This window comes from Callorhinus ursinus, unplaced genomic scaffold (assembly GCF_003265705.2).
Source record: "Callorhinus ursinus isolate GAN/ISIS: 27379988/994484 unplaced genomic scaffold, GSC_fseal_2.0 scaffold82, whole genome shotgun sequence".
NCBI classification, from domain to species: domain Eukaryota; kingdom Metazoa; phylum Chordata; class Mammalia; order Carnivora; family Otariidae; genus Callorhinus; species Callorhinus ursinus.
The window spans coordinates 1,720,253-1,747,992 of NW_027397144.1; the positions used below are offsets into that span (position 1 = coordinate 1,720,253).

Genomic DNA, 27,740 nt, shown 5'->3' on the forward strand with positions numbered 1-27,740 from the left:
GTGTGTGTGTGTGTGTGTGTGTGTGTGTGTGTGTGTGTGTGTGTGTGTGTTTTAGATGGCCCTGAGAGGCACGAAGGTCTTAGGGGTCTCCAAAAAATAAGGCGGGGCAGAGTTTTTCTTTCATGACCTCCTGGACCCTTTGGGGAGACTCCATTTCTTACAAGATCCCACCTTTCGGGAGCCTGGGTGGCTCAGTCGTTGGGCGTCTGCCTTCGGCTCGGGTCATGGACCCGGGGGTCCTGGGATCGAGCCCCGCATCGGGCTCCCGGCTCGGCGGGAAGCCTGCTTCTCCCTCTCCCACTCCTTCTGCTAGTGTTCCCTCTCTCGTTGTGTCTCTATCAAATAAATAAATAAAATATTAAAAAACAAAAAACAAGATCCCACCTTTCATTTAGATGGGAAACTGAGGCACAGAGGGGCTGGGGCCTGGGAAACACCAGATAGGAGCTAAGTAGGCGACTGCGCACGGGGCAGCCAGTAATGGGGGAGGGTGGGTTCCCAGGGGTTGGGACCTCCAGATGGGATCAGTCCTCGCCTTCGGCTTCCACGCCTAACAACCGGACAGAGACACAGAGAAAGGCAGAAACGACGGACAGACATCGAGTGAGAAAAACAATGACTTAGAGAGGTGAAAGCGAAACCCAGAGATGGAGAGATAATGGAGAGAGGGGAACAGAGATAGACAGACAAACAGACAGTGAGACAGGCAGATTCATAGACAAAGTCAGAAAAAGACCAGGCAAGGCAGAGACAGGCCTATTGCAACCAAGAGCCAGCGCAAGAGATGCAGACACAGACTTAGAATCCGAGGGACACGACAGACCCAGAAAGGGCCACCCTCCTAGGGAGACCCCGGGCTACCCCGTCGGGGGACGCGCCAAGGGCGCCCCCACCCCGCCCCCGTCGTGCCTGGGCCGTGACTTCAGAGTCCGCGCGGATTCTATAAATGGCCAAGCGGCCGCGGGCCGGGGGCGGAGCCGAGTGAGTCAGCGCTTCGCGTCACCGCCGGCCGGACCCCACCAGGCCCCGCCCCCGCCCTCGCCCCTCCTGGGCCGCCAGGGGGCGCCAGCCGCCTGCTCCGCCAAGGCGTGGGTTCTCGCTTGCGCAGTAGCGACCTGTGGCCCCGCTGGGGGGGGCGGAGGGGGGGGGGCCGCCCAGCGTGGGCAGGATCCCGCAAACTGCGCGTTCGAGTCCCGACTGCGTCACTCTCGCGCTGTGTAACGGCCAGGCAGTCGGCTTCACCTCTCTGTGCCTTATACGGACCCCACCTCAGAAGACTCTTGTGAGGAATGAGTTAACAGACCCAATGCACTTAGAATATAGTATAGCAGGACCTAATTGTTGGCTCATTCTCCGTATTTTAGTCACCTTGCCCTTAGCATGTTGGTTGAACCCAGTGGTTCACAAACAGGAAAGATATGCCCCCCCCTCCCCAGGGACATTTGGCAATGTCTAGAGACATTTCTGTTTGTGGAGACTAAGGGAGTGCTCTAGGCACCTAGTAGATAGAGGCTGGAGATGCTGCTTAAAGTCCGAGGAGGCCCAGGAGAGACTCCAGCCAGGAAGAATTATCCAGCCTTGATGTCGACAGTGCTGAGGGTGAGGAACCCTGACAGCCTGGTAGCATTAGGCACAGGGGCCTGGCTTCAAATTCTGCTCTGCCACTGACGCCGTGTGACACTCGGAAACGGATTCCACATCCCGTGCCTCAGTTTTCCCATCTGTAAGGTGTGCATAATAACAGCATCCGTTTCTGAGGTTGTTTTGAAGCATGAGTTGATACACGTACAGTACTTGTAACAGGGCCTGACATGGGGGTGGCTGTCACATTAGCATGTCACAGCCGTGTCCTTAGCATGTGGCCAGCATGTCCTTAAGGTATCATCAGTATATGGCAGGTTGCTGACATGTCATCCAGATGTCACTAACATCGCCTTGACATATGTGGCATGATGTGGTCATGTCATCCAGGGGGGAGATCTGGCCAGATGGGGCTGTTTGCAGGTGTTCCCTCCAGGCCACCCTGGCTGGAACAGGGAAACACAGGGGGTGTCCATGGCCTGGAACCTGCTAACACAGTCACTCCATGGCAACCCACAGGTAGTGGAGAGGGTAACATCCAGGATCTCTGCTCCCCCAGATCCTTACAAGGGACTGGAGGGGACAGAAGTAGGGTGCCAGATGCTCATTGGAAATATTGCGATTATCCTGAGTCCTTCCCTGTGCCAGGCACTGCACACTGGGCATGCACTATCCATTAGCCCATTTTACAGATGTGGCAACAGAGGCCCACTTAGAGACTGTCGGTGTCTGGAGTTAAACCCAGGGTGGTTCTCACTAAGCTACCATGGGTTGCAGAGAGACGAAGAGAGATGACCTCAGAGACAAGGACAGATGGCCTCAGTGACAGACACAAAGAAGCGAGGAGGCCCAGTCAGAGGTCCGACGAACAGCAGAGGGTCGGCAAGGATGGGGAAGTCTTCATCTCTTCTGACCAAGCCCCCCCACCCCAAATAATAACCCAGGCCAACCCCCTAGGTGGAAACAATGACACAATCAGCTCCCAATACCAAGGCCCTGACATCACGAGGGGGGGAGGGCGGGGGGGAGGATGGCCGAGGTGGGGGTTGCCCCGCCCCTTGGCAGGCCCCTGCAGCCAATGGGACGACCTTGGAAGAGGCCCGGGCCGCCTCCAGAGCTTCAAAAACGTGTGAGGAGGGAAGAGTTTGCAGACGGAGCCTTAGCAGCTGCCTCGGTCCAGTCCTCAGAGGGTCCTCAGAGCTACTGCTACCGCGGCCCACCACCAGCCGGCATGTCCTCTGCTCACTTCAACCGGGGCCCCGCCTATGGCTTGTCGGCTGAGGTCAAGAACAAGGTAGGGCCCCCGCTCGGCCCACACACCCTGGCAGGCCAGAGGCTCTGCTCTTGGGGTTCCCTGGACCCCCTCTTGCCTATTCCATGTGACTTGGAACCAGAGAGGGAAAGAGGACAGATACGGGGTAGGGGCCGCCTTACTCCCCATCCAGAGCATCCCAGAGCCCTCAGCTACTGTTGGGGGCTGGGTAAAATGGAGGGCATGCAGGCAACCACAGGTAAACTGAGGTGGTCGGTCCCTTGTAAAGAAAGATCCCCCCTGGATCAGAGTCTCCTGTTAACCTGCCCCCCGCCCCCCGCCCCCGTTCCTTTTGCGTTCCGGGGGCGGTGGGAAAGGACTTGATTTTCCTCACACACACCCCCATCTCAAAAAGAAACTGGGGAGTGCTTGAGAGCAGGAATTCTGGGCAAGTGAGGCCCAGATAGTGTAGGAGATCCGGAAGGGAGAGGGAGACAGCTGGGGAGGTCAGAGAGTGAGCATTATTAGGGACATGGCAGGTATCTCCTAATTTTGAGCTGGGAAGACATCCAGATACCACCTTCGTGCTATGGATGGGTAAACTGAGGTTCAGAGAGGAGAGGCGAGTAGCTTGGGTTCTACCTAAAGGAGCTGCAGAACTCGGATCCCGGCCTCGCCCCCCTGCAACACACACACCCGGGAATGGGGTTCAGCTTCTCCAGGGCAGTGAACTTCTAACTCCCTGGAATGCTCCCCTGAGTGTTGCCAGGAGTCGCAGCGCCCCATTTGACAGAGGAGAACACTGAGGCCCGGGGTGGCTTTTCCCAGCGTACAGCGAAGTAGTGGGGAGCTGGGATTGGATCCTGGGCGGGGGGGGGGGACCCTCGCGGCTGGAGGAGGGGGCTGGCTGGGGGCGGGTGCTCGGGCCGGGCGGGATCCTAGCGCGGCCCCCCCTCCCCCCCACCCCCCCGGCGCCGGCCCCAGAGCCGCGCGAAGCCGCCGCGCCATATAAGGCGGCCTCGGGGAGCCCGGCCCGCGGGGCCGCGCTATATAAGGGCCGGTTTGCTTTATAAAGCCGGGCTGGTGGGGAGGGGGGCGGCAGGGCCGGGGCCAGGTGAGGGGCCGCCCCCTCCCACCTCCTCCTCCCCCAGGAGAAGGGGCAGCTCCGTCCCCCAGAGTCTTGGAAGCCTGGCTGGGCTGGGGCGGAGGGTTCTGGAGAAACGGAGGAGGCAGGGTGGGGAGTGGGGAAAGAGGGCGAGAGTCGCAGACCGAGATTCTGGGAGCCCGAGACTTGAGAGGGATGGACGGGGAGGGTGAGCCACGAGCCAGATAAGACGGAGACCGGGATGGAGAGGCCCGGAGAGGAGACAGATGAGCCCCACCCCCCCACCAGAGGCAGAGAACCTGGAGTCGGAGACCAGAGCGACCGGGGAGGCAGAGAGGGACGCGCCAGGAGCCCCACCCCCAGCCAGGCGCGGCCAGACGGGGACAGGAAGACAGGGCCAAGGAAAGACAGAGCTGGGGAGAGACAGAGGGCAAAGGGATGGAGAGAGAGAGAGAGAGAGAGAGAGAAATACAGCCGTGCGCGCATGGGGCCAGGAGTAAGACAAAGACAAGCCCCCAGAGCCTCCAGCCAGAGCCGGAGCCCAGGGGATGAGGACCTGGAGAGACACTGAGGCAGAGAGACACGCAAGACAGAACAGTCCCCTGCAAGGCAGTACTCAGAGCCACCTCCTTGGGGTTCCTCCTCCCCTGCCTGAGGCGCCCAGGCTTCCAGCTGGGGGTTGGGCAGGGCCAGGGGAAGCTAAGCCCCAAGTTTGGCCTAGAGGCAGGGACCAAGAGGCCAGGCACCGCCCCCCAGCTCTGAATACCCTGCTCTCCAACCTCCCCCTTGTCGGCATTCTCTGGTGCCAAACCTCAGAACGTCTGGAATGCCCCCCTTCCCCGGGGCAGGTGCCACCTCAGCCCTGGCCTTTGGCCCACTTCAGCCCCCCCCCCCCATAGACGCTGGGTCAGAATTGCCATAGTTGGGAAGGGATGAGGAAGATCGGGCCTAGGGAACCTCCGACTGGGTCCAGAGAGTTAACTCTGCTCCCCACTGCGTCCTTACCACCTTCTCTGTGTCCCCCACCCCCAGCTGGCCCAGAAGTATGACCACCAGCGGGAGCAGGAGCTTCGAGAGTGGATCGAGGGGGTGACAGGGCGCCGCATTGGGAACAACTTCATGGATGGCCTCAAAGATGGCATCATTCTTTGCGAGTGAGTGGAGCCTACACTGCCTTGGGCTGCCCCCCAACCTGGACATTCATCCCTACCCCCTCAGCCCCTCAAACAACTATGAGCTCAGAGCTGGGTTAGATACTTTATAGCCGAGACCTTGAAAGAGCGGTGGCAAAGAATCATTGTGCCCATTTAACAGGAAAGAAGAAGGAGGCTCAGTTAAGTAAAACACATCGCCCAGAGTCCCAACCTGTTCCAACAGAAATGATCAGAATCTAGGCTTAACCACCACGCAGACAGGGCAGGCCCATTTATGGCCTCCAGAGTTCCAAGAAAGAGTTCCAAGCATAGTGTGGAGGAACAGCTAAAAGCAATAGGCAACAATGGCCGTTCATCACTGGCTTGGTGACATGAGAATTATGCCACGGCAATTTAAGTAGGCCCTGGTTTTCTACTCTTCTCAGAACTTAAATCACCGAGAGGAATGAAAATCCACGCAGCTCCCAAGCCCTGGTTCCAGATTCCACAGTGACACTAATGCTGGCTAGGGCCCTGAGCCCAGTGGGGTCCTGTCTGTATCTCTGAGTCTCACCCAGGGCAGGGTGACCGTGATGGCCAAAGAGTGACCTTGGGAAGCTTCCCGAAGGTGCAGCCTTACCAAGATCTAGGTGCTGGAAAGGTGGCATGGTGGGGGGGATCTTACTCTACCATATCCAGTGGGAATAAGGAATAGGGGGACATTTTGGTGTCCCAGCTCAGACAGGGTTGCTCGGGCATCAAAGAGCGCAGAACCACCCACCCACTCATTCATGCGCCAAGAATTTATGGAACACCTACTGTGTGCTAGGTCTAGGCACTGGGGATAGTGAACAAAACAGACTTACCTCGGAGCTCACACAGGGCCGGAGTCCTAGTTGGGGAGATCAAATCAATGAAATAATCCCTTTTTGGGTTGCTGCTTTGTACAGAATGGTCTGGAGGTCTTTCAGAAGAGGTAGCATTTGAGCAGAATCTTGGATGAAGTGAGTGAGGGAGTTGGGAGGGCATCTGAGGAAAGAGTGGGCCAGGCGGGGGGTGGGAGGAACAGTGGTACAAAGGCCCTGAGGTGGGAGCAAGCATAGTGTGTTGAAGGAACGAGGAGAGATTAGGGGAAGTGAAGTTAGCTGGGGGCCAGATGATGTAGGGCCTTTTAGTCTTGCTAAAGGATGGGGATCTGTATTCTGAAGGGAAACCATGGGGCAGTTTTGAGCTGGGGAGTAACTGGAATTATTTTGAAAAGGCCATTCTAGCTACAAGGGTCTTCAGGGGACAAGGTGGAAGCTGGGTGCCACAGGAGGCCCCTGCAAGAGCCCAGGAGAGAGACAGGGGCAGCTCAGAGCAGGGCGGAGGTGGCAAGGAGCCATAGGCTTCTGAATGTCTTCAGGAGGCAGAGCTAGCGGACGTGCTGAGGGGTTGCGTGTGGGAATGGGAGAAAGGGAGAGGAGAGTCAAGAGCAAATCTGAGGGCTTTGCCTGAGCACCTGGGAGGGTGTGTTTCCTGAGCCTGGGAGGGTGGAGGGAGTTGAGTTGGGGGAAGTGGGTGTCTGGAGTCTGGGGTGGGGTGCATTTGATTCGAGATGCCAGGCAGGGCGCTGGATCGGGGAGTGAGAGGCCTGGCTGCAGGGAAGTCGTGGGGAGTTGTTGGCGTACCGGTGGCATCGAAAGGCGAGAGACTGGAGGAGATCAAGGGGCTGAGGTCGGCCAGAGAAGGGAAGTCGGAGGCCTGAGCAGCGGGCTCTCCACAGTGCAGGCTCCCCCTAAAGGCCAGGAGATGGAAATGTGGTCACCAGGGAGGGGGGGTGGAGCAGCAGGAGACCCCTGCATAGCAGGGATGAGGGGGCTTTCTGCTAGAGACCCGAGCCCAGCTCCTGAGAGGTTAGTTTGCCATCTGAGTCCTGCCCGGGTGTGCGGGGTGGATCAGTGGGGCTGCAGCTGAGCTGGTTGTAGTAGGAACCGGCAAAATCGCCCACTGGCTGTCATCCTGACCCCTTTTCCCACTGGGCTGGGCATGGGTGCGGAGGGGGGGCTCACTTTTCTCACTGCCTTCCCTGACCCCTTGTAGGTTCATCAATAAGCTCCAGCCAGGCTCCGTGAAGAAGGTCAACGAGTCGACCCAAAATTGGCACCAGGTGAGCCCAGGCTCTGTTTTAACTCTTTCAACCCCTGGCCCACAGCCCCTCAGCCCCCCACCCTGCTCCTGCTCCACTGACCACCACCTGCTCCCCTCCAGCTGGAAAACATCGGCAACTTCATCAAGGCCATCACTAAGTATGGGGTGAAGCCCCACGACATTTTTGAGGCCAACGACCTGTTTGAGAACACCAACCACACCCAGGTGCAGTCCACCCTCCTGGCCCTGGCCAGCATGGTGAGTGTGGCCGAAGGGTCGGGGCGTGGGGCCGTGGGGGTGGGTGGCTTTGGAGGGTCTGGGCTGCGAGTGGGGCCCAGCCCAGTGTGGGTGGGAGGGGGAAGAGCAGGTACCAGGAGGGGACAATGTGGCCCAGAGGCTCCCTTGTCAGCCCCCTGCTCCCTTTGCCCTCCCCAGGCCAAGACGAAAGGGAATAAGGTGAACGTAGGGGTGAAGTATGCAGAGAAGCAGGAACGGAAATTTGAGCCAGAGAAGCTAAGAGAAGGGCGGAACATCATCGGTCTGCAGGTACTGGCCCTTCCTCACCTGGGGGTTTTGCTGCTGAGCTCAGCTGGGAGGTCGAGGAGGCCAGGAGGGCACCCAGGTCCCTGCGGGCTTTGGGGCGCAGGATATTTGGCTTTAACTCACATGTATGGCAGGCACTGTGCTTGCCATTTTCCATACCCTAACTCACTCCTCCAGCAGCCCTAAGGAGTGGGTGCTGTTATCATTGCACCCTTTATGCAGATGAGGAAACAGGGGCCTGGAGAAGCTACTTCACTTGCCGGGGCTGCCCAGGTGATAAGTGGCCCAGCTGGGGCTCAAACCCTGGAAGTCAAGCCCCAGTGGTCTGAGCCACTTACAGGTTATGGGACATGCCTTTTCTGGGCCTGTTTCCAGTCTGGAGCCCGAGAGTGGATGCAGTGGCTCATTAGAGGGCCATGCAAGCGTGCATTGACATGCTACGTCCCATGCTATGCCCGTGGTGAGGCTCTGTGACCCTTGGGATGATTCTCCTTCTGGCTTTCTAGATGGGCACCAACAAGTTTGCCAGCCAGCAGGGCATGACGGCCTATGGCACCCGGCGTCACCTCTACGACCCCAAGCTGGGCACGGACCAGCCCCTGGACCAGGCCACCATCAGCCTGCAGATGGGCACCAACAAGGGAGCCAGCCAGGTGTGTGGGGGGTCATGGGGTGGGGCTGGTGGGGCCCCTGCCCTCCGCCGTCCCCAGGGTCTGATCGCTGTGTCCTCTGCAGGCCGGCATGACTGCACCCGGGACCAAGCGACAGATCTTCGAGCCAGGGCTGGGCATGGAGCACTGTGACACACTCAACGTCAGCCTGCAGATGGGCAGCAACAAGGGGGCCTCACAGCGGGGCATGACAGTGTATGGGCTGCCACGCCAGGTCTATGACCCCAAGTACTGCCTGACGCCCGAGTACCCGGAGCTGGGCGAGCCCACCCACAACCACCACGCGCACAACTACTACAACTCTGCCTAGGGCCCTGGGCCCCCCACCCTGCCTTCCCCCCCCCAGGGAGGCTAGCTGCTGCTCTCGGCACGGCCGAGCTGGCCCCGCCGACCCCCTCCCCCTGCATGGCGTCCTCCAGCCCCCTGGCATCTGCCTACAGGGTTAGCGTTGCGGTGGGGGGGCAGACTGGGGGGCGTGTGTGTCGGGGGGAAGGGGGCCCTCCTCCCTGGAGCGCCGCAGGATCCAACATCGAGCCGGGTGTGCCCAACAGCACCCAAAGGACGCACTGAGCAAAGCTACCCCAGCTGTCCCCCCACTCCCTCACAGGTGGGTCCCCGCAGGACAAGAAGTCCCCCCAGGCAAAGCCCCCAGAGCCCAGGCTCGGCCCGCCCCCACCCCATCCCCGCAGTGGGAGCAAACTGCATGCCCAGAGGCGCAGCGGACACACGCGGTTTGGTTTGCAGCGACTGGCATAAAATGTGGATGTGACAGCGGCGTTTGTAATGCAAGCACTTTCTTTTTCTATTTCACTGGAGCACAATAAACAGCTGTAAAATCATCCTCTCGGGGCTGCTCTGTCCTGGAGCCTGCGTGGCTCCGGTTCACGTGCTGAGAGGCTTGCTCGGATCCACTCCCATCTCCCACGTACACAGCGGCGCAGACACACACACACACACACACACACACACACACACACACGCCGTGAGACACACACACGGAGCCCGCGGCCGCGCGGCTGGACCCAGGACAGGCACGCACTCACACACAAAATCCGCACACATGCACTACTGTGTGCGGATGGCGAGCGCATACTCTGCAGCCTTGGGCGCGCGCGCGCACACACACACACAACCCCTTTCATAGATACGCACATGCGGTACACGCTCCCACTCAAGACACATCAGCACACACCCTTGCCCGCATACACAATACCCACACACATGCTCGGCACTCGGCCATCTCTCTGGAAAGCCTGGGGTTGTGGTGAAAAAGCCCGAGCACTGGGACAGGCTAGGTGGGGTGTGAATCACGGTTCCGCTTCGCACTAGCTGGGTGACCTGTGGCAACTCACTTGCCCTCCCTAGGCCTGTTTTCCCATCAGGAAGATGAAGACAGAGAGCCTCCTGGGGACATGGGGAAGCTGACATGAAACCGTGCCTCTGGACAGGGGTTGACATTTGGCACTGACCGATGAGAATAGACAAGCTGAGTCCTGGAGGCCCCCGTGGGCAGCTGGGCCCATTCCGCCCTGGAGTGGATTGTGGGCAGGTGGGAGGGGACAAGGCAGTGGAGGAGGATGGGCACTTTGGGGGCCCAGAGCAATGGCCCTTTAAAGACTGGCACAGAGCCGGTGAGTAGCTGACTGCCCGGCGCGGCTGCCCTGTGCGCCCGGCTGACTCTCTGCCCTCTTCTTAGGGCTGATTTCCGAGGCTGGCCTGCCAGCCCAGAGCCCTAGGAATGTGTGGACAGCCTCAACCTCCCCACATTTCCTAGGGCACCCTGTCCTCCGAGTGATGTGGGCCCCAGCTGTCCTGCCTGGAAGCCACCACCTGCAGAGTTCCAAGGAGAAGATGGGGTGGTGGCGGCAGGGGTTAGAAAAGTGTTCTCCCCTTCCTTCCCTGTAGCAGGGGATGATGCTGGAACATGGGGACTTGCAGAGACAGACACTGGAAGACCCACATGCACAGACGCACACAGCCCCTGGGGCCTTGTAAAAGGGATTCCAGGCGCTCTTGGCCTGGCTAGTGTAGGTCCTGCTCCCCCAGGGCTGGCATGGGGAAGCTATGCTGAGAAGGATCCATGCCTGGCCCAGGGCCCTGCCTCCTCAGGAAAACGGCACCATATTAGCACTTGGCTTGTGTAACTGGGGTGGGCGGGCCCTGGAAGCCAGAGGAATGAGCCCCCTTTCTGCTGGACCACCGAGGGCACCCCCCACCCAGGCGCCTGTCCAAGGCTCTGCCCATGCCCACTGGCTCCTGCCTGGGCCAGGGGACCTTAACCTGGGACTTTGGAGGGGGAGGTGGGAACACCCGGGAGAGGCATGTCAGGGGCAGGGTGGGCCTGGGGGGGGGGGCACATGCTGGACCCAGCGGCTGGGCCTAGTGGCCCAGGCTCTGGCCCAGGCTCCTAGCCAGCTCAGCGTCTCCCTCCCTCGGCTGTTCACACCCCTTACTGCCCTGGGTGGGTCCCAGTCACTCAAACCCAGGCACTCCGCCGGGCCCCTCCAACCTCAACATGGCCCCAGAAGGTTCCATCATCCTTCCTGCTATATCGAGGAGGATTGCAAAGCACAGGTCACCTGGTGCCCAGGCTCGAGGCTGGGTACAGGTGCTGATCAGCCCCAGGCTGTCAGAGCATCAGGACCTCTGTAACTGCAAGACCGTCTGAGGGCACCATGCAATGCGCAGGTGTTCAGCATCAGCCAGGTTCAGAGGCATTTTTTCCAAAACCACCAAGCAATTCACTCAATTCCGACACGACCTAGAGACAGCATCAGATCCCACAGGGTAAGGGCTCAGTCTCATGAAACTGTCCCTCCACTTTCAGGCCCATTGCCAAGTCCAGGTTGTCACCTGTGCTTCTCATCGACCAGCAATAGATCCGGGATTCCCCCTGACCACCTCCTCAGGTTTGATTCATTTACCAGAGCGGCTCACAGAACTCAGAGAAACATTGTATTTTTTTAGATTACAGGTTTATTAGAAAAGAATTTAAATCAGGACAGCCAGATGGAAGAGGTGCCCGGGCCAAAGTGTGGGGACGGGGCGTGGAGCTCCCATGCCCTCCCCAGGTGTCCCCCTCTCCCAGCAGCTCCACAGGTTCACCATCCCCGAGCTCATCAAATCGTGTTGAAGTTTTTATACAGCTTAACCTGCAGCCCCCCTTTCTCTTCCTCAGAGGTTGTGGGTGTTACTGAGGGTCCCACTCAGTGATCACACCGTCTTTTGGTGGCCAGCATCAACTCAGTTGTGATCAAAAGAGGCGCCTTTGAGTGACAAAAGACACCATCATTCAGGAAACTGCAAGGGTTTGAGGAACTCTGTGCCAGGAACTAGGGACAAAGGCCACTATTTATTGTATCACACACGTGCATCTGGCCCCACCTCCAGCCTCCAGTGACCCCTCATCACCTCTGGAAAAAGGTCCCTTTCATGGACCCTTCATCTTCTACAGTGCTCTCACTTCCTCCCCAAGGAAGCCATGAGCAGGTTCCTTAGCCTGGACCCTGGACTCATAGGAAGGCAGACCCTGGGCTATGAAGCCAGGCCTCCTGGGTTCAAGGCCCTGCTCTGCATCCTTTTGGCTCTGGGACCTCGGGCCAATGACTTCCCATCTCTGGCCCAATTTGTCACTGTGAGCCCGGGGCACCCGCCTCACAGGAGGGACAGAGTGGGCCTGGAATGTTACTTCCGTTAGGCTGCCCCCCAGGAAGCCTTCTCGGATTGCCCCAACCAACCCCCCATCCCACCCCAGGCTCCAGTGGCCCCACTTTGTTGTGCCTGTAAATGCCTGGCCAGACATCTGTGGGTTCACCCATGTTCCTTGGGGCCAGCACTACCCTGGTTTCACCCTGAATGCCTGTTGCGTGGACAAAATGGACATTTGGGGACTAACCAAACCCCATCTCCAACGGCCCGCCAGGCCACCTCCGAATGCCTCCATCTCCCCCTCTCCCTCACTGAGCCCCTGGGCCTGACCCAGAACCCAGGAAATCACAGAGAGGCAGGAGTCTGCATCGGCTGCTTTATTTAAGGGCTTGCGGCTGACAGATATCCCCGACCCAGCCCCTCCTCCTCTACAAAAGCAACTAAACATGAAAAGGGGCTGTTCTGCCAGGGCTCAGCCAAGGGGGCTACAGGACCGTGGCTCTGAATCTCAGGCCACAGGCCTTGGAAGCCAGGGAAGGAGGGAGGGCAGTCCAGTTCAAATGGGCAAGGTGCTGGTGAGGTGGGTGAGGAGGCTGGAGGGTCCTGAGGCAGCCTCTGCTGGCCTTGTCCTTGCCCAGAATGTCCAAACACCAGCTCTGAGGAGGAGCAAGCAAGTTAAAGGCTTTCAGAGCCAAGTGAAGCACTTCAGGCTCCCCCCGGGGGCGGGGGGGCAACAACCCCACTTCACCTCCAGTCCGTTCCCACACGCACACTGCCACGGCCACGCTTGCGGCCGCACACACTCACACTCACACCCACTCCATACACGCAGAGGGCTGTGAAGGCCCTGGACCCACACCCTGGACCCTGGAATGTCTCTGGACTGGTAGCCAGCGGGGCAGGTCCACGGCAGGCAGCACTGCCAGGGGAGTGGGTCCTCGGCATTGCTACTGATTGGCGGCCTCGCAGGCATCTATCCAATCGCTGTACACGTCCACTGGTTCTGACAGATCTGGGCCGCTGAGGTCAAGGGCGACTGGTGGCACTGGACCCCTTCCCTGTACACACCTCTCACCGGTGTCAGCCAGGTCCCCGCCCTACACCCTACATATGCCAGCAGGTGGCACCTCTCTTCCCCTGGGCAGTCACAGCCCTGCACGGTGGCAAACAGCAGGACCAGAGGAACAGAAACCGGAGGCCAGTCCCCCTGCTCCTGGCCAGGTGCCCTAGGGCAGCCCATCCGGGGCAGGGGAGCCCTAACTGCCCCCAACCCTCCATTCCCCACCTCACCCCACCTTCCAGGAAAAGCCCGGCTTCCCAAGGATACATGTGATGGGTGTCTGGAATTCCTCTAGGCACACGGTACAGGAGATGACTCCGGTGTTGCGGGCACGATCCCTGGAACAGGAGGAGGTGGGGGCCTGGTGAGTAAAGGAGCCTGTGTCTCTCGGTGAGGACCTCCCTACCTGGGAAGGTCTGGGGCAGAAAGGAGGATGGTGGGAGCAGGGAAGCTGCCTCCCGACTTTGAGAGGAGAGAGGAGGCCCGGTCCCCCACTCACATTTTTACGTCACAAGACTTCTCGTGGTTGCAGAAGGGGCAGGTGAACTGGGTCTCTAGGGTGCCGGTCATCTTCTTTTTGGGGGGTGGCTTCCGTTTCGATTTTCTGCGCCCCATGTCTGTAGGAGGACAAACCTGGGGGGGGGGCAGAAGTCAGCAACTCAAGGGGACCCACAGAGCCCTCCAGCTTGACGCTCTGGGAAGCCGGCGGGGGAAGAAGGCGGGGCTGGCACCTCAGGCTCCGCCCCTGAGGGAGGAGACTCCCAGGCCCCCGGCGGGCGGACAATCCAGGTCCACTCGGCGCAGCGGGGGATGGGAGCACGCTCTGGCATCAGGTAGCCTGAGCTCTAATCCTGGCCCTCCCCTTACTGGGGGACCTCAGGCTGGTGACTTAAACTCTGTGCCTCAGTTTCCTTTTAGTAAAACTGAGATGAAGCTGCTATTTCAGAGGGGTCTTGTGGGGCTGCCACGCCACATGGTAAGTAAAGCGCCGAGCACAGAACCTGGCCCGTCCATAATCGGCACCCACACAGGATGCCACTGTTCCTGCTGAGGATGATAGGAGAGACTCTGACAGACCAGCGGCACAGGGCTGGGCAGGGCCTGAGTGCTCAGAAGCCGGTGATTTTTAGGAGCAGCTGCTCCTCTTGTCAAAGGGACATGCAAGTTGCACCCAGGAGGAATGACACTCAAGGAATTTGACAGATCCTCCGGATGAACCTCCTGGGCTGCCTCTCCACAGATAAAGAGCTGTTGGGCAGAGAAGAGGGGACAAGCATCTCCAGTAGAGAAACGCCACATACCAAGCCTGAGGACAGGCGTCTGAGGGCCCCCGCCAGCATTTGGGGACCATACAGGCAGGGGTGTGGGGAAGGCTAAGGAGGGAGCAGGGGCAGGTGGGAGGGGTTTGGATGGATCCTGGGGGCAGTGGGGAGAGGAAGGATGAAATCTCTGCCTTAATAAAGCATCGAGGAGAACAGGTCAGAGGTCTGAATGCACATGAAGTCAGAACCAGGACCTGGAGGGATGGCAGTGGGTGAGAGACCGAGACAAATCAGTGGAGTGAGTGTGGCGAGAGAAGCAGGGGTCCAGGATGACTCCTAAAGTGGTGGGGGATGGAGAGGCTGGATGGGGGAGAAGGTGGCATCATTCTCTGATGTCTAATGCACAGGAAGAACAAGCTGTTGGGGAAATGATGGGGTCAAGTACCAGAGGGACATCTAGGGACAGACATCTTGGAAGCAGGGGCGACAACTGAGCATGTCTCCCGCGGCAGGCACTGTGCTCAGGGCTCAACGATCACCAGACCTGGGAATGCCTCCCCAAGGCCCTCTCCCCTCTCGCCGCACACCCTCTCCCCCACCTGTGTGGCTTTAGCATCATTCTGCCCTGACACGGGAGGCCAGCAGCCTGCCAAAATAAACACCAGAATTTCACTCATATTTCACAATCGCTCTCTACATACCATCCTCAACTTAGGGTGTTCCCAATTCTCTGAGTAAACAGAAGTAGTCCATAGAGAACATCCACAAGCCCCCAAGACCCCCCCATTCTGCCTTCCCTCCTTTGCTAGGGAAGAATGTCCATGCTCCCCACAAAACCAATTTGTTACCTTGTCTCCTGGGTCCCAACAACACATTTTCTCTCTCCACTAGATCATTAACAAACACAGTTATTAAATACATCTTAAAAACAACCACCTCGTGGGGTGCCTGGGTGTCTCAGTGGGCTGAGCATCTAATTCTTGATTTCAGCTCAGGTTATGATCTCAGGGTCATGGGATCGAGTCCCGCGTAGGACTCCGCACGCTCAGCACAGGGTCGGCTTGGGATTCTCTCCCTCTGTCCCGCGTCCCTCCTACCACGCAAGGCCTGGGGCTCTCTTTCTAAACAAAAACACAACCACCTTTTCATTCTGTGGGCTTTTCTAGCAGAGCTGTCTGCACTCACTGCTTGCATTCATTTCCTCCCATTCTCCCTCTACCTCCCACCATTCTGCTCACCCCCTCCTCAGGGCACTGGACACATGGGTCCCTCCTCCCACCCTTCCCATGCGGCTCTCAGGACCCTGCACTCTGTCCCAGCCTCACTGGTGGTGCCTTTCAGTTTCTGCTGTTGCTGCTGCCCCCAGCCCCAGCCCAGAAGTCTCTAATGGTACATGAGCCCACAAGCTCAATCTTTGGGCTCCATTTCATTTGTTATTTTTTATTTTTTTTAAAGATTTTTATTTATTCATGAGAGAGAGAGAGAGAGAGAGAGAGAGAGGCAGAGGGAGAAGCAGGCTCCCAAGGAGCAGGGAGCCCGATGCGGGACTCGATCCCAGGACGCTGGGATCATGACCTGAGCCGAAGGCAGACGCTTAACCATCTGAGCCACCCAGGCGCCCCTGGGCTCCATTTCATGTGCACTCACCTCCATGGAGATCTCGCCCTGACTCAGGGCTTCAAATGCCTCCTCCATACTGATGCCTCCCGATTTCACCATCCTCAGTGTCTCCTCTCAACTACAGACTGGCTCGTTTAACTGCCTCGGCTACACCTTCACCTGATGTTAACACACGTTTAAACATAACCCATCCAAAACCAAGCTGCTGACACCTCAAGGGGCTCTTCCGGCCTTCCCCATCTCAGCAGATAACGAACCCATCTATCCAAAAAACTTGGACTCACCCTAGATTCCTTTCTCTCCCTCTCACACCCCTTATCTGATCCTGATCCTGCTGCCCTCCCTCTAAAAGACATCCAGAGGGCGCCTGGGTGGCTCAGTTGGTTAAGCGACTGTCTTCGGCTCAGGTCATGATCCTGGAGTCCCGGGATCGAGTCCCACATCGGGCTCCCTGCTCAGCAGGGAGTCTGCTTCTCCCTCTGACCCTCCCCCTCTCATGTGCTCTCTCTCTCTCTCATTCTCGCTCTCTCAAATAAATAAATAAAATCTTTAAAAAAAAAAAAAAGGACATCCAGAATCTGCCCACTTCTTGCCAAGACCATGGTCTGAGTCCAGGAGTCCTGGTCATGCTCACACAGCCTCCTCATTGGTCTCCCTGCATCTCCTTCCCTGCCCACCTCCCTCCAAATGTAAATTCTATGGTGGCAGGGATTTCTGTCTTGTCTTTGTATCCCCAGAGCCTAGAACTGCTGGTGGCCCAGAGCTGGCATGCAACAAATGTTTACCGAATGAATGAATGAACCAATGCCAGGCCCTTCGCTAACCACAGCAATGCTGCAATCGAGGCAGGCAAAGTGTCTGCTCCGGTGGAAGCTCTATTCTAGTAGAAGCAAAGAGACCCTTGGGCGCCTGGGTGGCTCAGTTGGTTAAGCGACTGCCTTCGGCTCAGGTCATGATCCCGGAGTCCTGGGATCGAGTCCTACATCGGGCTCCCAGCTCAGTGGGGAGCCTGCTTCTCCCTCTGACTCTCTCCCCTCTCATGCTGTTTCTCCCTCGCTCGATCTCTAATAAATAAATAAAATCTTAAAAAAAAAAAGAGAGACCCTCAACAATGTAATAAGAGAAATAATTTCAATTATCAGTAAGTGCTGTGAGATTAATCAATCAGGGCTAAGGGAATACTTCCGGAGTGAAGAATCACCTGGGTGGGGGGGGGGTGCTCAAAAAAATGCAGATTTCTGAACCTCATCTCAGACCTGCCCCCAGTGGAACGGGGTGGGAGGCACGATTTGCTCACTGCTGAATCCCCAGCACGGGTAGTGCCTGGTATGCATTAAGCGCTCAATAAATACTTGTTGAATGAATAAATAAGTCTCTTGAATCAGAAGGTACGGATGGGCCCCAGAATCTCATTTTACCCGGCGTCTGCTGCATCCCCAACCCCACAGCAGAAAAGGGGTCTGGCCTGTACACAAAGCTCCGGGGGCCTTAGCCACCCCTGTGGCGACCTAAGTCCAAGCGCGCCAACGGGGCCCGGAAAAGGGATCGGTCCCCAACCCTGCCGTGACTCACGCGGCGGCGAGTGAGCGGTCCCTCCAAGCTCACAGAGGGTTCGGCGACGCCTCCCGCCGGCCGCCCGGGGGAGCCGGGCCACCGAGCAGCCGCGCTTAGCGGGCTGGGGTCCGGGGGAGCCAAGCTCCCCGGCAGGCCACCCCCCAAACCCGGGGTCCTCGACGCCTCCTCCTGGACCCCGTGAGCGTCTCCAAGTAGAAGACTGCCCACTCACGCCAAGCCCCAACGCCCGCCGGTGCGAACCGTCACCTACACTCTTCCCCTCGTTGCGACGGCCTCGTTCACCCGGGAGACAGTGGCTTCCGTCTCCCGCCGGAAGCAGAAACCCCTCTCCTCTTCTCACGCGAGGCCGGGACCGCCCCGCGAGCAGGCCCCGCCTCCTCCAGTGCACACGCGTACTCGCGTACCGGGCCGGGAGGCGGGGTCGTAGTGCGCCTGCGCTTTGGACTGTGGTCCTGCGCACCCCGCTTCTGGTGAGTTCCCAGAAGTGGCTGTTACCGCGTTTCGGGAGCGGTGGTGGCTGGGAGTTTCCAGCATTGGAAAAGGCTGACTTGCCCTTGGCCGCAGCATCTTCACTTGTCTTTTCTCTCAGTTCAAGCCCCACCCCCTCGCAGCCCACCTGGATCCCCCAACTGCGGACACATTCAAATATCTCAGTGCTAAGGAACAGCAAATACCAGTACGGCTGAGCCGGTGATGGGGGAGCTTGTCGGACTCTCTTCTCAAACTTCAATAAGAGCCTGCGGATCTTCTTAAAGTTCAGGTCTGATTCATTAGGTCAGGTGTGCGGTCTAAAAGTCTGCATTTCCCAGTGACGTCCATGCTGCTGGTCCGCGGACCACCCTGTGTGCTGAAGTTATAATAGAAAAGGTTGAATAGGCATACACGGACCAGATCAGGTGGAGTTTTGTGGGCCATGTTAGGGAGGTTTTGGAGTTGGGGGAGGAAGGAATAAGGCTCTACGAATCCCACAATTTAGGGAAGAGGCTGGACATAAACATAAAGGATCAATTACTACACTCTTCAGTGCAGTAGAGGAATATGTGTGGATCTCAGAGCATATGATGGTGGAGGGGGCTGCCAAACTAGTCTGAGAGGTTAGGGAAGGCTTCTCTGGTAGGCTGACGCTGAGGTTGAAATCGAAGACTGATCAGGAATTACACAGAGATAGCACCTGCAGAACTTCTGATGGAGTGAAGAAGAGAAAGGGATCAAAGACAATTTCCACTGTCTGGAGCCCCTGGGTGCTGCCTCTCAGAGATGATTTGGAGGAGAAATCAAGGGTTGCGTTCTAGCCATGATTTTTGAGACAAGCAAAGAGAGGTATGGGGAAGGCCATTGGAAGTGGAGTCTGGGGTTCAGATGAAGGATCTGGATGTCATTTTGAGAGTCATTCACCTGTGGGGGTTATCTGAAGCCTTGGAGCCAGAGGAAGTCACCTCGTTTCAAGGTGGGGGGTAAAGTATAGCAAAAGAAGAGGACTAAGAAGGAGGCCAGGGCACCCCATCCTTAGATGTTAGGAGAAGGAGTCAGCAAGAGACTGAGCGGACTGGTGAGGTAGGGAGGGGAGAGAGAGGCGAGTGTCCTTTCCCAGAAGCCTCCAGAAGAAGGAATTTCAAGAGAGGGAGAGTGGTCAGCTATGTCACATGTGGTTTCAAGAGAATTAACTCTGTTGACTCAGCAAGTGTTTGGTCACTGGTGACCTTGATAAGAGCTGTTTCATTAGAGTGTTCAGGAAAATAATTTGTAATGACATGTATTTAAGTTGAGCTATCTTCAAGGTATCCCCTAGGGGGCAGTGTTACCCTTGGAACTGACTAGGGGACCCTTTTTCAGTGCTGATACAAACTTGTACACACACAGGATGCGATCATACTATATATCACCTTGCAACTTGCTATTTACACTGAATAGTCAAAACACATACAAGTAGCTTTTGTTTTTAGTAGCTACACAATTCATATTGCAACTTGGCCATAGGATATGGACAATCCTATATTTGCTCACGATTGCCAGGTTTGTTTGTTTCTTTTCTTTCTCATTCTATTTTTTCTATTTCTCTCTCTCTCACATTCTTCCTTCCTTCCTTCTTTTCTTCCTTCCTTCCTTCCTTCCTTCCTTCCCCCCCAGCTTTATTGAGATATAAGTGACAGACAATAAATCACAGGTAAACTATGAAATTTCGTGTTTTGACCTATGTGTACACCCATGAAACCCTCACCACAATTAAAATAGTGAATGTATCTATCACTCCCAAAAAGTTTCCTTTTTAAAAAAAAAGATTTTATTTATTTGAGAGAGAGACAGAGAATGAGCAGGGGGAGGTGCAGAGAGAGAGAAAGCAAAAGGAAGAAGCAGACTCCCCACTGAGCAGGGGAGTCTCCCCGTGGGGCTCGAACCCAGGACCCTGAGATCTTGACCTGAACTGAAGGCAGACGCTTATCTGACTGAGCCACTTAGGTGCCCCAGCCCCCCGAAATTTTCCTCACGTTTCGTTGTAGTCAGTTCCTGCCCCTGCCCCTAGCCCCTGGCACCAACTGATCTCTTTTCAGTTCCTATAGCTTTGTATTTTTCAGAAAGTCCTATGAACAGAATCATACATTACGTATAGTCTTTTGAGTTTAGCTTCTTTTGTTCAGCTTACTCGGTTTGAGACTTGTGCATGTTGTGTCTATCATTAGTTTACCTCATTTTATCAGTGAGTTGCATTCCATTGTGTGCACGGACCACAGTTTGTTTATCCTTGCACCTGTTGATGGACATGGGTTGTTTCCAGTTTGGGGCAGTTAATGAGTAGGGCTGGTCTGAACCGCCTCATTCAGATCTTTGTGTGGATGTTCGTGTTCATCTCCTATGGTGTTTTATTTCTATGCTAAAAATATGTGATCCCTCTGGGTTTTAATTTTTGTCAATGGTCTGAAGTAGGGCTCAGGGTCTGTCTTCTGGGAAAATTAACAAGGCAAATAACACCTTTCCATGAAATTACAGGGCCGCCTTCAACCTGCATCACGTTCTCATGTGTTCTTGAATTTGTTTCTGGATTTCCTCGGGATGTTTTCTCTGAGCTCGTGTCATGTTGTTTGTTTTTGTGTTTTTTTTTTTAAAGATTTTGTTTATTTATTCATGAGAGACAGAGAGAGAAGCAGAGGGAGAAGCAGGCTCCCCGTGGAGTAGGGAGCCCGATGCGGGACACGATCCCAGGACCCTGGGATCATGACCTGAGCCAAAGGCAGCCGCTTAACAACTGAGCCACCCAGGCGCCCATGTTGTTTTGATGACAGTGCATTTCGTAAGGCGGGTCTCTCACCTTATTATTTATGATTCTTGGCCTGCGAGGTTGGTGAGGGTGGGGCCTGAACTCCAGGACAAGCTGCTGGCCCGGCACCTGGGGTGAGGAGTGGAGTGCAGGACATGAGAATATCCGTGATGGTTGGATCACTAGAGGTTGCCTGGGGAGAGTGAGAGGAGATGAGAGCCTGTGAGTGGCCTTGAGGAGGTCTGCCATCTTGTTCTTGGACGTTTAGAAGGCATCTAACAGTGGCTGCGTGCTAGCTGGCTTTGTCCCCTGAGCTGGATGGAAGCCTTCCGAGGGCGAGTGTCTGCCCTGCCTTCTTCTTTTTGGCTCTCCTTGGGTCTGCAGCTGCCTGGCACAAGGCTTGGTCATTGTGGAGAAGGGGGCCTGGTTGACAGTCCGGCTCCCTGCCCCTCATTCCCTGTGTCAGCTTGGATGTGTCACTTCTCCTTTCCATGTGCTGGGCCCTGTGAACAGGGACATTGGGCTAATTCCACGCTCGGGGCCCTGTGAACAGGGACATTGGGCTGACTTCTGATTCAGCTCCCTGCCTGCCCGGAGCCTCTGAGTCAGTGGGAAGAGGCTGGGGAGCTGTGAACCGCCTTGGCTATTGTGGTTAAGATTAAGGGTCTGCCACTTCCTTGGCATGACCTTGGGCACATCGCTTAATCTGTTGAGCTCTCGAAAGTCCTCAGAGAAGCAAGGATGATTCTGGCCCTTACCTCATGGGTCAGGATCAGATGTGATGGTGTTTTTTGGCATAGAGCTTGGCTGATACTCATGCCAGGCAGGTAAACATCAGCTGGAAGGAACCCAGGGCTGGCATTTTGGTGAGAAAGCTTTGCTTCATGTTTGCAGGAACCTGGGTGTCTGTAACAAATGCAACAAGATCAACTTCTATCAAGTAGCAAATGGAAGGTGCCCCTTGCAGCCAGTTCCTCTCCCTGGAAGTGACTCAGTTGCATTTTGTCCAAGTTGTTACTTCATTTCACTCAGTGGGGCTGACAGTTGGAGGTACACAAGTGGGTCCCTGCCCTGTGGCAGCTGAAGTGACAGTTGAGGGCGGGCCAAGGGAGCAGTTTCTGTGACCTGCCTCTCCCTGGCTGGCTCAGGCGGTGTGTGGGTGGGTGTTACTCAACTCTCCCCCTAGGGGAACTGGGCTTCTCTGCAGCTCTCGACTCAGGATGCACATTCTGCTTTCAGCATTTGTTGTAAGAAATGGGCCGCCCTGCCATAATTCTGCTTCTGAAAGTTTTCCTGTGTACCTACTTGCACAGATGTACAAAAGCACATGGGCCCAGGGGTATCCACTGGAGGTGTGTGTGTGTGTTTAAAGATTTTGTTTATTTATTTGAGAGAGAGATTGAGAGAACGAGTGGGAGGAGGGGCAGAGGGAGAAGCAGACTCCCTGCAGAGCAGGGAGCCCAATGTGGAACTCCATCCCAGGACCCCAAGACCATGATCTGAGCCGAAGGCAGACACTTAACTGACTGAGCCACCCAGGTGCCCTGAAGCTGGGTTCAGGGAACACATAAGAGGGAAGAATTGGAAAAGATTTCAGCGGGCCCCAGCCAGGAGCCAGGGACATAAGGTGGAAGCTCCATGGCTATCATAAAGAATTGCAGTCCCACTTGTGGGAACGTATCCAATTTATCCTACAAATGTATCTGTGCAGGGAGGAAATGAACACATAGAGGTATTTACTGCAGCAGGTTTTTGAGGATAGCAAAATTATTGGAAGCAATTCAGACAACCCTCGGTAGATGGCTGGCTAGTTAGATAGACAGTGGGATCAGGCGGGGCCTCTGTAGCTGTAGAAAGAGCCAGAAGCTCCCCTGAGAGCTGATGGGCAGATTTCCAGGTACCACAGACAGCAACAGCCAAGTGCAAAGTGAACCTTTGGGGCTGTGGGAAACGCTTTTATCTTGATGGTAGTGGTGGGTTTGTGGCTGGGTGCCTGTGTCAAAACTCAACGAACTGCACCCTTTAAATGTGTCAATGACACGTCCATACAGTTGGTTTGAAAACAACAAATAAGCAAGGTGCAGATCTGTGGGAGAGGGAAGGAAACAAGTTCACGTATGCTCTTATTTGAACAGAGAAACCCTGGAAGGAAACAAGGCATTTACGAAAAGTTATTTCCTTCCAGGAGAGGGGGACAGAAGAACAGGGAGGGAAGGAGATATTTCACTTTTCTATAAACCTTAAGATTTTCCACCCACCTGACTGCATTACCAATTCCATATGGAGATGAACAAAAAGGAATGTTCTGTTATGGACAGTTGTGTTGTGGTTAGCAGAAAGAGCATGCGCCGAACTGTGTGGTATATATCATGTTGCGTAAGAAAGGGGGGCATCGATTGTGGCAGGAAAGAAAATGAGGCGTGGCGCGTGCCCCTGGGGAGCTGGGCGTGCAGGAGGAAGGCTTGATTGGAGTGGTAACCCTTCTTTCTGTTTGGTCTTTCCTTAAAATCGCATCCATGCCTGAGGCCAGCTGAGAGATGGAGGCTTAGAGCAGCGAGTGGGAGAGCCCCGACCCTCTGGGACCCAGGTGATGGGACATGCCAGCAAGGGGAGGAAAGAGACGCTCAGCTCAGGCGTTCAGCCTCTGCAACTATTCTTTTATTGAATATTCGGCAGTGACAGAATCAACAGATGCTTGATTCAGGAGAAGGCTTTCCCTCCCTGCCCCCCATTGCCCGGAACTCAGGTTGGACAAGCCCAACGACTGGGCACAGCACTCCGGCTGGTACACGTGTCCCTGTGTCTTTCACATATGTGAGCATCCTTGTCACAAGGGCCACCTGGGACGACAGCTCCTCATCTGTGGTTCTCCCTCTGCTCTGCTGCGGCCCTGGCGGGCCCTTGAGAAAGCCTGCCCATGGGCACGGGTCCCAGCAGGGCCCATCCACCCCCTGGCAGGGAGGCCCCTCTGCCTCAGGCCTTAGAGTGGTGTATTCGCGGGTGCTCGGGCCTGGCTCGCCTTGGCAGTCTGGTCTTGAAGAGGGACTTGCCCGAGGCTTCGATGTAAGTGACGCTCATCTCTTTGGGGCTGATCTCCACGTAGGCAAAGCCACCCAGCGAGTCCTCGGCCCCGTAGTGGAAGCGCAGATAGCCGTTGGGAACCTTGCGCAGATGCTTTTTCGAAGGGTCCATGAAGTTTCCGGCCCCGCTCAGCACGTAGCCCACACCATTCTCATCCTGAAGGTACTGCGCACAGAGGGCGTCGGGTCAGTGGGGGCCCCAGCCCCTCCGTGAAGTTGACCACCGGCTTTGTGCCCGCCTGTCTGGAGTCCGGGGCCAGGTCTGTCCCTGACCACAGAGTCATCTTGGGCAAGGACCAGAACCCCTCGGGGCCTCAGTTTCCTTGCCTGTAGCAATGTATCCATCCTACTTCACAGCCTGAGAACTGAGTGAGCAATTGGCCCCTGGTGGCTAGTATGCTGACTTTTAGGAAACTTTGGGCTGTTTTCCAGGTTAGACAGCTTACAGCTTGAGGGACATTTGGGAGATCTCCCCCCTGCCCCCACCCCAAGCAGCAGGAGGATCCCATGCGGCACCACTGGCTGGGCTGGGGACCCCCCTTCCCCTCCTCCCCCGCAGACCCCTCACCTGCAGGTTGTGATCATGGCCACACAGGTAGGCGGTGACCTTGTACGTGGCCAGCAGTGGCATCAGTTGCTTGACCAGGCAGCGGGTGGGCCCGTGCTCGGCGATGGACCACACGGGGTAGTGGCCGGCCACCAGCACGTAGTCCTCCTTGGCCGCCACCAGTTGCTTCTTGAGCCAGGCCAGCTGTGTGCGGGCCAGCACCGGGTCACGGGGACTTTCGGGCTGCTGGCTCAGGAAGTCATCTGAGTTGCCACACAGCGTCACCGTGTCCAGCATGAAGATGGCCACGGACACGTTGGACCGTGGGACTTTGAAGCGCAGACGGTAGTAAGGGCTGGGGAAGTTCCTGTGGGGGAGACGGAGGCAGGTGAGCCCCAGGTTCGGCTCAGGCCCCGGAGGGCCTCTCTGTCCACCTGGGTGAGGCATGGAGGAGGGCGTGGGGCAGGCTCACCAACGCTGAGAGATCCTGGAGTAGGCTATCTGTGCTGAGACGTTCCCCAAGTGGTCGTGGTTGCCAGCCAGCACGTACCAGGGCACGTTGCGGAGGGCGGAGGCAGAGAACACATCCTCGAAGGTCTCCTGCGGCATGCAGAAGGGACACGCCCCCCCCAAACCCCAGGGTCAAGCAGCTACCCTGATGCTCCCACCAAGTCCAGGGGTCCAGGGACAAGGGAGACAAGGAGTGCTCTAGGTACCCACACGTGTCAGCTTCCCTCTGCCCTCTCCACAGTCCAAAGGTCGAATGGCTTTTCCACACGTGTCCCCCACCCCCCTGGCACATACCCGAAACCTCTTGTCATTGGCATCCTGCACACCAGTGAAGTAGAAATTGTCCCCCAGGGACAGGATGAAGTCTGCGCCAAGGATCTGCACGGTCCTGGCAATCTCCTTGGCATTGGCCGTCTCCCGGGCGGTGTAGAACGGGGCATTGGGGACTCCTCCCCAGTCACCCAGAGCCACAAAGCGCAGGACGGGGTTGGCTCCGTCAGCCAGGGGGAGCACCAGCAAGGCTTGAAGGATGAGCAGCACAGTCTGTGTGTCCATCTGGGATGGGGAGAGACGGGAGCTGGAGGGCCCGGGGCTGAGGCATGGGCAGCGGGCCCTTGAGACCCCTGCCCTGAGAGAGGGGGAGACAGCCCCCTGCAGGGCTGGCCCAGGGGGAAGCCCTGGGTGGGGCCCTCGTTCCCAGGACTTCAGGGCAGGAACCGGCTGGGAGGGTCAGAGGGTAGGCGGGGTCCAGGGGCAGGGAAGGGTGGCAGTGCAGGCCCCTTCTGGCCACCCTCATCCCACACCCAGCACTCACCCTGGGGGAGGCACAAGCCAGTCAGCCAGGGGCTCAGAGAGGCAGGTTAGCTCCTGGGCAGAACTGGCGGTCACTGAGCTTTTATTCCCTGGGGCGGAAATGGATCATTAGTGAGGATGATGCAGTTTCTCCGCAGACTGTTCCAGAAGCCCTCCCCTTGGGTCATGTGAGCTTTGGAGTTCCCCAGTGCTGGACACGGGATTCGGGTGGGGGTCTGGCCCCCGAGGGAGTGCAGCTGGCCTTCCCTCGCAGCCTCTGTTTGCCCACATGAGCTTGTTTGTGTCGTGCGCCCCAGGCACCCCGCTATCTGTGTGTGCCGTGTCTGTGGCTGTATCTGTGTGCCCCAGCCAGACACAACTTGTGTGTCCGTGCGCTCCCAGAACGTGTTTGTCCGCCTGTGTCTGGGTGTGTCTACACTGTTTCCTGTGTGTAGCCAAGCGTGCCTGCCTGGGTCACATGTCTGTTGTGTGCCCGGGAGTCCTTTGTCCCTGTAGATGCACACACGGAGCTTGGCAAGGCCCGCGTGGCGTGTCGGTGACATTTGCCTGGGTTCTAAAGTGGAACTGTGTGGGATATCGATTTGTGTCCCTGAGCTGTGGCCTGAGTCCTGTTGTGGGTCTGTGTCGTGTCTCACGTGAGTTGTGTGTTTGACAACATCCGGGTTTGAGTCCCCGGGGTCACCTCCCTCCCCCAAACACCAGGGTCTCCCTTTTCCAGGAAGTCCTTCCCACACCTACCCCTCCTCCCCATCCCCCATCGCCCACAGGAGGAACCCAGGCGAGGGCAGCTAGTGACACCCACATGACCACTGATTTTTGACCCTCACACTGCCTGCAGGCCTCTCAGTGCCGGCTGCCCCTGAGAGTAGGTAGGCAGGTGGGCGCTTGGACAGTGGGCACCCCCCACCCCCCCCCCCCCCCCCCCCCCACCCCCGCACTGGTGCCCTGTCGGACCTGCCCGTGTCCCTCCTGCCCGCCCTGACTCGACTCGTCCCCTGCACACTCACGACGGGCCGATGGGGGGGCCCCTCTTTCAACGCGGAGGCTCAGCGAGGTGAGATGACCTGCCCCGGGTCACCCAGCACAGGCTGGCTGTTTGTGCCTCCCGCCCCCGCAGCCCAGACAAACAGGAAGTGGGTCACCCCGGCAGGCGGAGCCCCCTCCCCCGGGGCCCCCGCGGCGTTCACACCCACCGGACGGGTCTCACCTGCCGTCGGCGGGGTCGGCGGCCTTGCAGTTGCGGGGGGGGGGGGCGGCGGCAGGGGCGCGGGGCGCTCGCGGTGGCGGGCAGCTCGGCTTGCAGGAGGCCGCGGCCTTCCCGCCCGGTCCACCGGCCCGGGGCCGGCCCAGGTGATCCCCGGCGGGGAGGGCGGGCGCCTCGGCCTCCCGGGGCCCCCGGCCGCCCGCGCCCCTGAATCCGGCTGGTCCGCCGAGCGCCGCCACGCCTCCGGGGCGCGGGCGGCACGTCTGTAAAATGGGGTTCAGCACCCCAGGGGGCGGCCCAGGCCCACCGATTGGGCTGCAGCTCGGGCCAGCGACGGGGCTTAGAGCCCGGAGTTCCTCCCTCTGCCCCCATGCAGGCTGAGTCGCCCCCTTCCTTCACACCTGGGGCACCCACAGCCCGCGATGGCTGGGTAGGGCCTCACCCTGGGCCGGGCCACCCTCTCGTGAGGAAGTATGTCGTCTTCAACCTCAGCTTCCTGGTCTTTAAAAAATGGGTATGAGGGCAGAAAAGTCAAATCTTCCCTAGAAAGAATTCCAAATAAGTGGAAAGGCCCCTCCAGGAGCTGGAACTCAACCCTTACTGCCTCCTTTTGAGTGTGGACTGGACTCAAAGGAGTTAGTGACTTTCATCCAAAGAATTAAGTATGGAAAAGCAAAAGACAGGAACCGTCCAGGGGAGACACCTGGCAGACACCGCCTTAACCAAATGGTCCAGGCTAACATCCCTGGGGAT

The 27,740-nt window shown here is 57.4% G+C and overlaps 3 protein-coding genes across 12 annotated transcripts; 1 reads left to right on the plus strand and 2 right to left on the minus strand.

Moving 5' to 3' along the window:
* The first annotated feature begins 2,723 nt into the window (after positions 1-2,723).
* CNN1 (calponin 1) lies at positions 2,724-9,255 on the plus strand. 4 transcript variants are annotated; one of them, XM_025863252.2, is made up of 7 exons: positions 2,724-2,875; positions 4,971-5,092; positions 7,154-7,220; positions 7,322-7,459; positions 7,637-7,747; positions 8,251-8,397; positions 8,480-9,255. In XM_025863252.2, the coding sequence occupies exons 1-7, from the start codon at positions 2,813-2,815 to the stop codon at positions 8,723-8,725; spliced, it is 894 nt and encodes a 297-aa protein (XP_025719037.1). In that variant the 5' UTR covers positions 2,724-2,812; the 3' UTR covers positions 8,726-9,255. The 4 variants fall into 4 exon arrangements, with proteins under 4 accessions (XP_025719037.1, XP_073743720.1, XP_073743719.1 ...); XM_073887619.1 differs by lacking the exon at positions 2,724-2,875 and adding an exon at positions 3,927-3,947; XM_073887618.1 differs by lacking the exon at positions 2,724-2,875 and adding an exon at positions 4,020-4,146.
* A 3,170-nt stretch (positions 9,256-12,425) lies between these two features.
* Positions 12,426-17,954, minus strand: ELOF1 (elongation factor 1). Of its 6 annotated transcripts, none has more exons than XM_025863290.2 (4): positions 17,831-17,954; positions 13,623-13,756; positions 13,391-13,461; positions 12,426-13,075 (listed from the first exon to the last, which is right to left on the minus strand). In XM_025863290.2, exons 2-4 carry the CDS (start codon positions 13,736-13,738, stop codon positions 13,011-13,013), a joined length of 252 nt encoding a protein of 83 aa, XP_025719075.1. In that variant the 5' UTR covers positions 13,739-13,756; positions 17,831-17,954; the 3' UTR covers positions 12,426-13,010. The 6 variants fall into 6 exon arrangements, with proteins under 6 accessions (XP_025719075.1, XP_025719076.1, XP_025719074.1 ...); XM_025863291.2 differs by having other exon boundaries at positions 12,426-12,719; positions 13,359-13,461; XM_025863289.2 differs by having other exon boundaries at positions 12,426-12,719; positions 13,359-13,461; positions 17,827-17,938.
* Positions 17,955-23,469: 5,515 nt separating this feature from the next.
* On the minus strand, positions 23,470-27,423 carry ACP5 (acid phosphatase 5, tartrate resistant). Of its 2 annotated transcripts, none has more exons than XM_025863281.1 (6): positions 26,991-27,423; positions 25,785-25,872; positions 25,265-25,525; positions 24,933-25,060; positions 24,482-24,827; positions 23,470-24,079 (listed from the first exon to the last, which is right to left on the minus strand). In XM_025863281.1, the coding sequence occupies exons 3-6, from the start codon at positions 25,523-25,525 to the stop codon at positions 23,807-23,809; spliced, it is 1,008 nt and encodes a 335-aa protein (XP_025719066.1). In that variant the 5' UTR covers positions 25,785-25,872; positions 26,991-27,423; the 3' UTR covers positions 23,470-23,806. The 2 variants fall into 2 exon arrangements, with proteins under 2 accessions (XP_025719066.1, XP_025719065.1); XM_025863280.2 differs by lacking the exon at positions 26,991-27,423 and adding an exon at positions 26,791-26,935.
* Positions 27,424-27,740: the final 317 nt, after the last annotated feature.

Bases quoted from the DNA above. Each gene is read 5' to 3' on its own strand.
- ELOF1 (XM_025863291.2), bottom strand. From the start codon at position 13,738: ATGGGGCGCAGAAAATCGAAACGGAAGCCACCCCCCAAAAAGAAGATG. The intron at 13,462-13,622 runs GTGAGTGGGGGA...CTCCTGTTCCAG, and splicing joins AAGTCTTGTGACGTAAAAAT to GGATCGTGCCCGCAACACCG. The intron at 12,720-13,358 runs GTGGGGTGAGGT...GCTCCTCCTCAG, and splicing joins AGCCGGGCTTTTCCTGGAAG to AGCTGGTGTTTGGACATTCT.
- CNN1 (XM_025863252.2), top strand. From the start codon at position 2,813: ATGTCCTCTGCTCACTTCAACCGGGGCCCCGCCTATGGCTTGTCGGCT. The intron at 5,093-7,153 runs GTGAGTGGAGCC...GACCCCTTGTAG, and splicing joins GATGGCATCATTCTTTGCGA to GTTCATCAATAAGCTCCAGC. The intron at 7,460-7,636 runs GTGAGTGTGGCC...TGCCCTCCCCAG, and splicing joins TCCTGGCCCTGGCCAGCATG to GCCAAGACGAAAGGGAATAA.
- ACP5 (XM_025863281.1), bottom strand. From the start codon at position 25,525: ATGGACACACAGACTGTGCTGCTCATCCTTCAAGCCTTGCTGGTGCTC. The intron at 25,061-25,264 runs GTATGTGCCAGG...TGCATGCCGCAG, and splicing joins CCAATGACAAGAGGTTTCGG to GAGACCTTCGAGGATGTGTT. The intron at 24,828-24,932 runs GTGAGCCTGCCC...TCTCCCCCACAG, and splicing joins TCCAGGATCTCTCAGCGTTG to GAACTTCCCCAGCCCTTACT.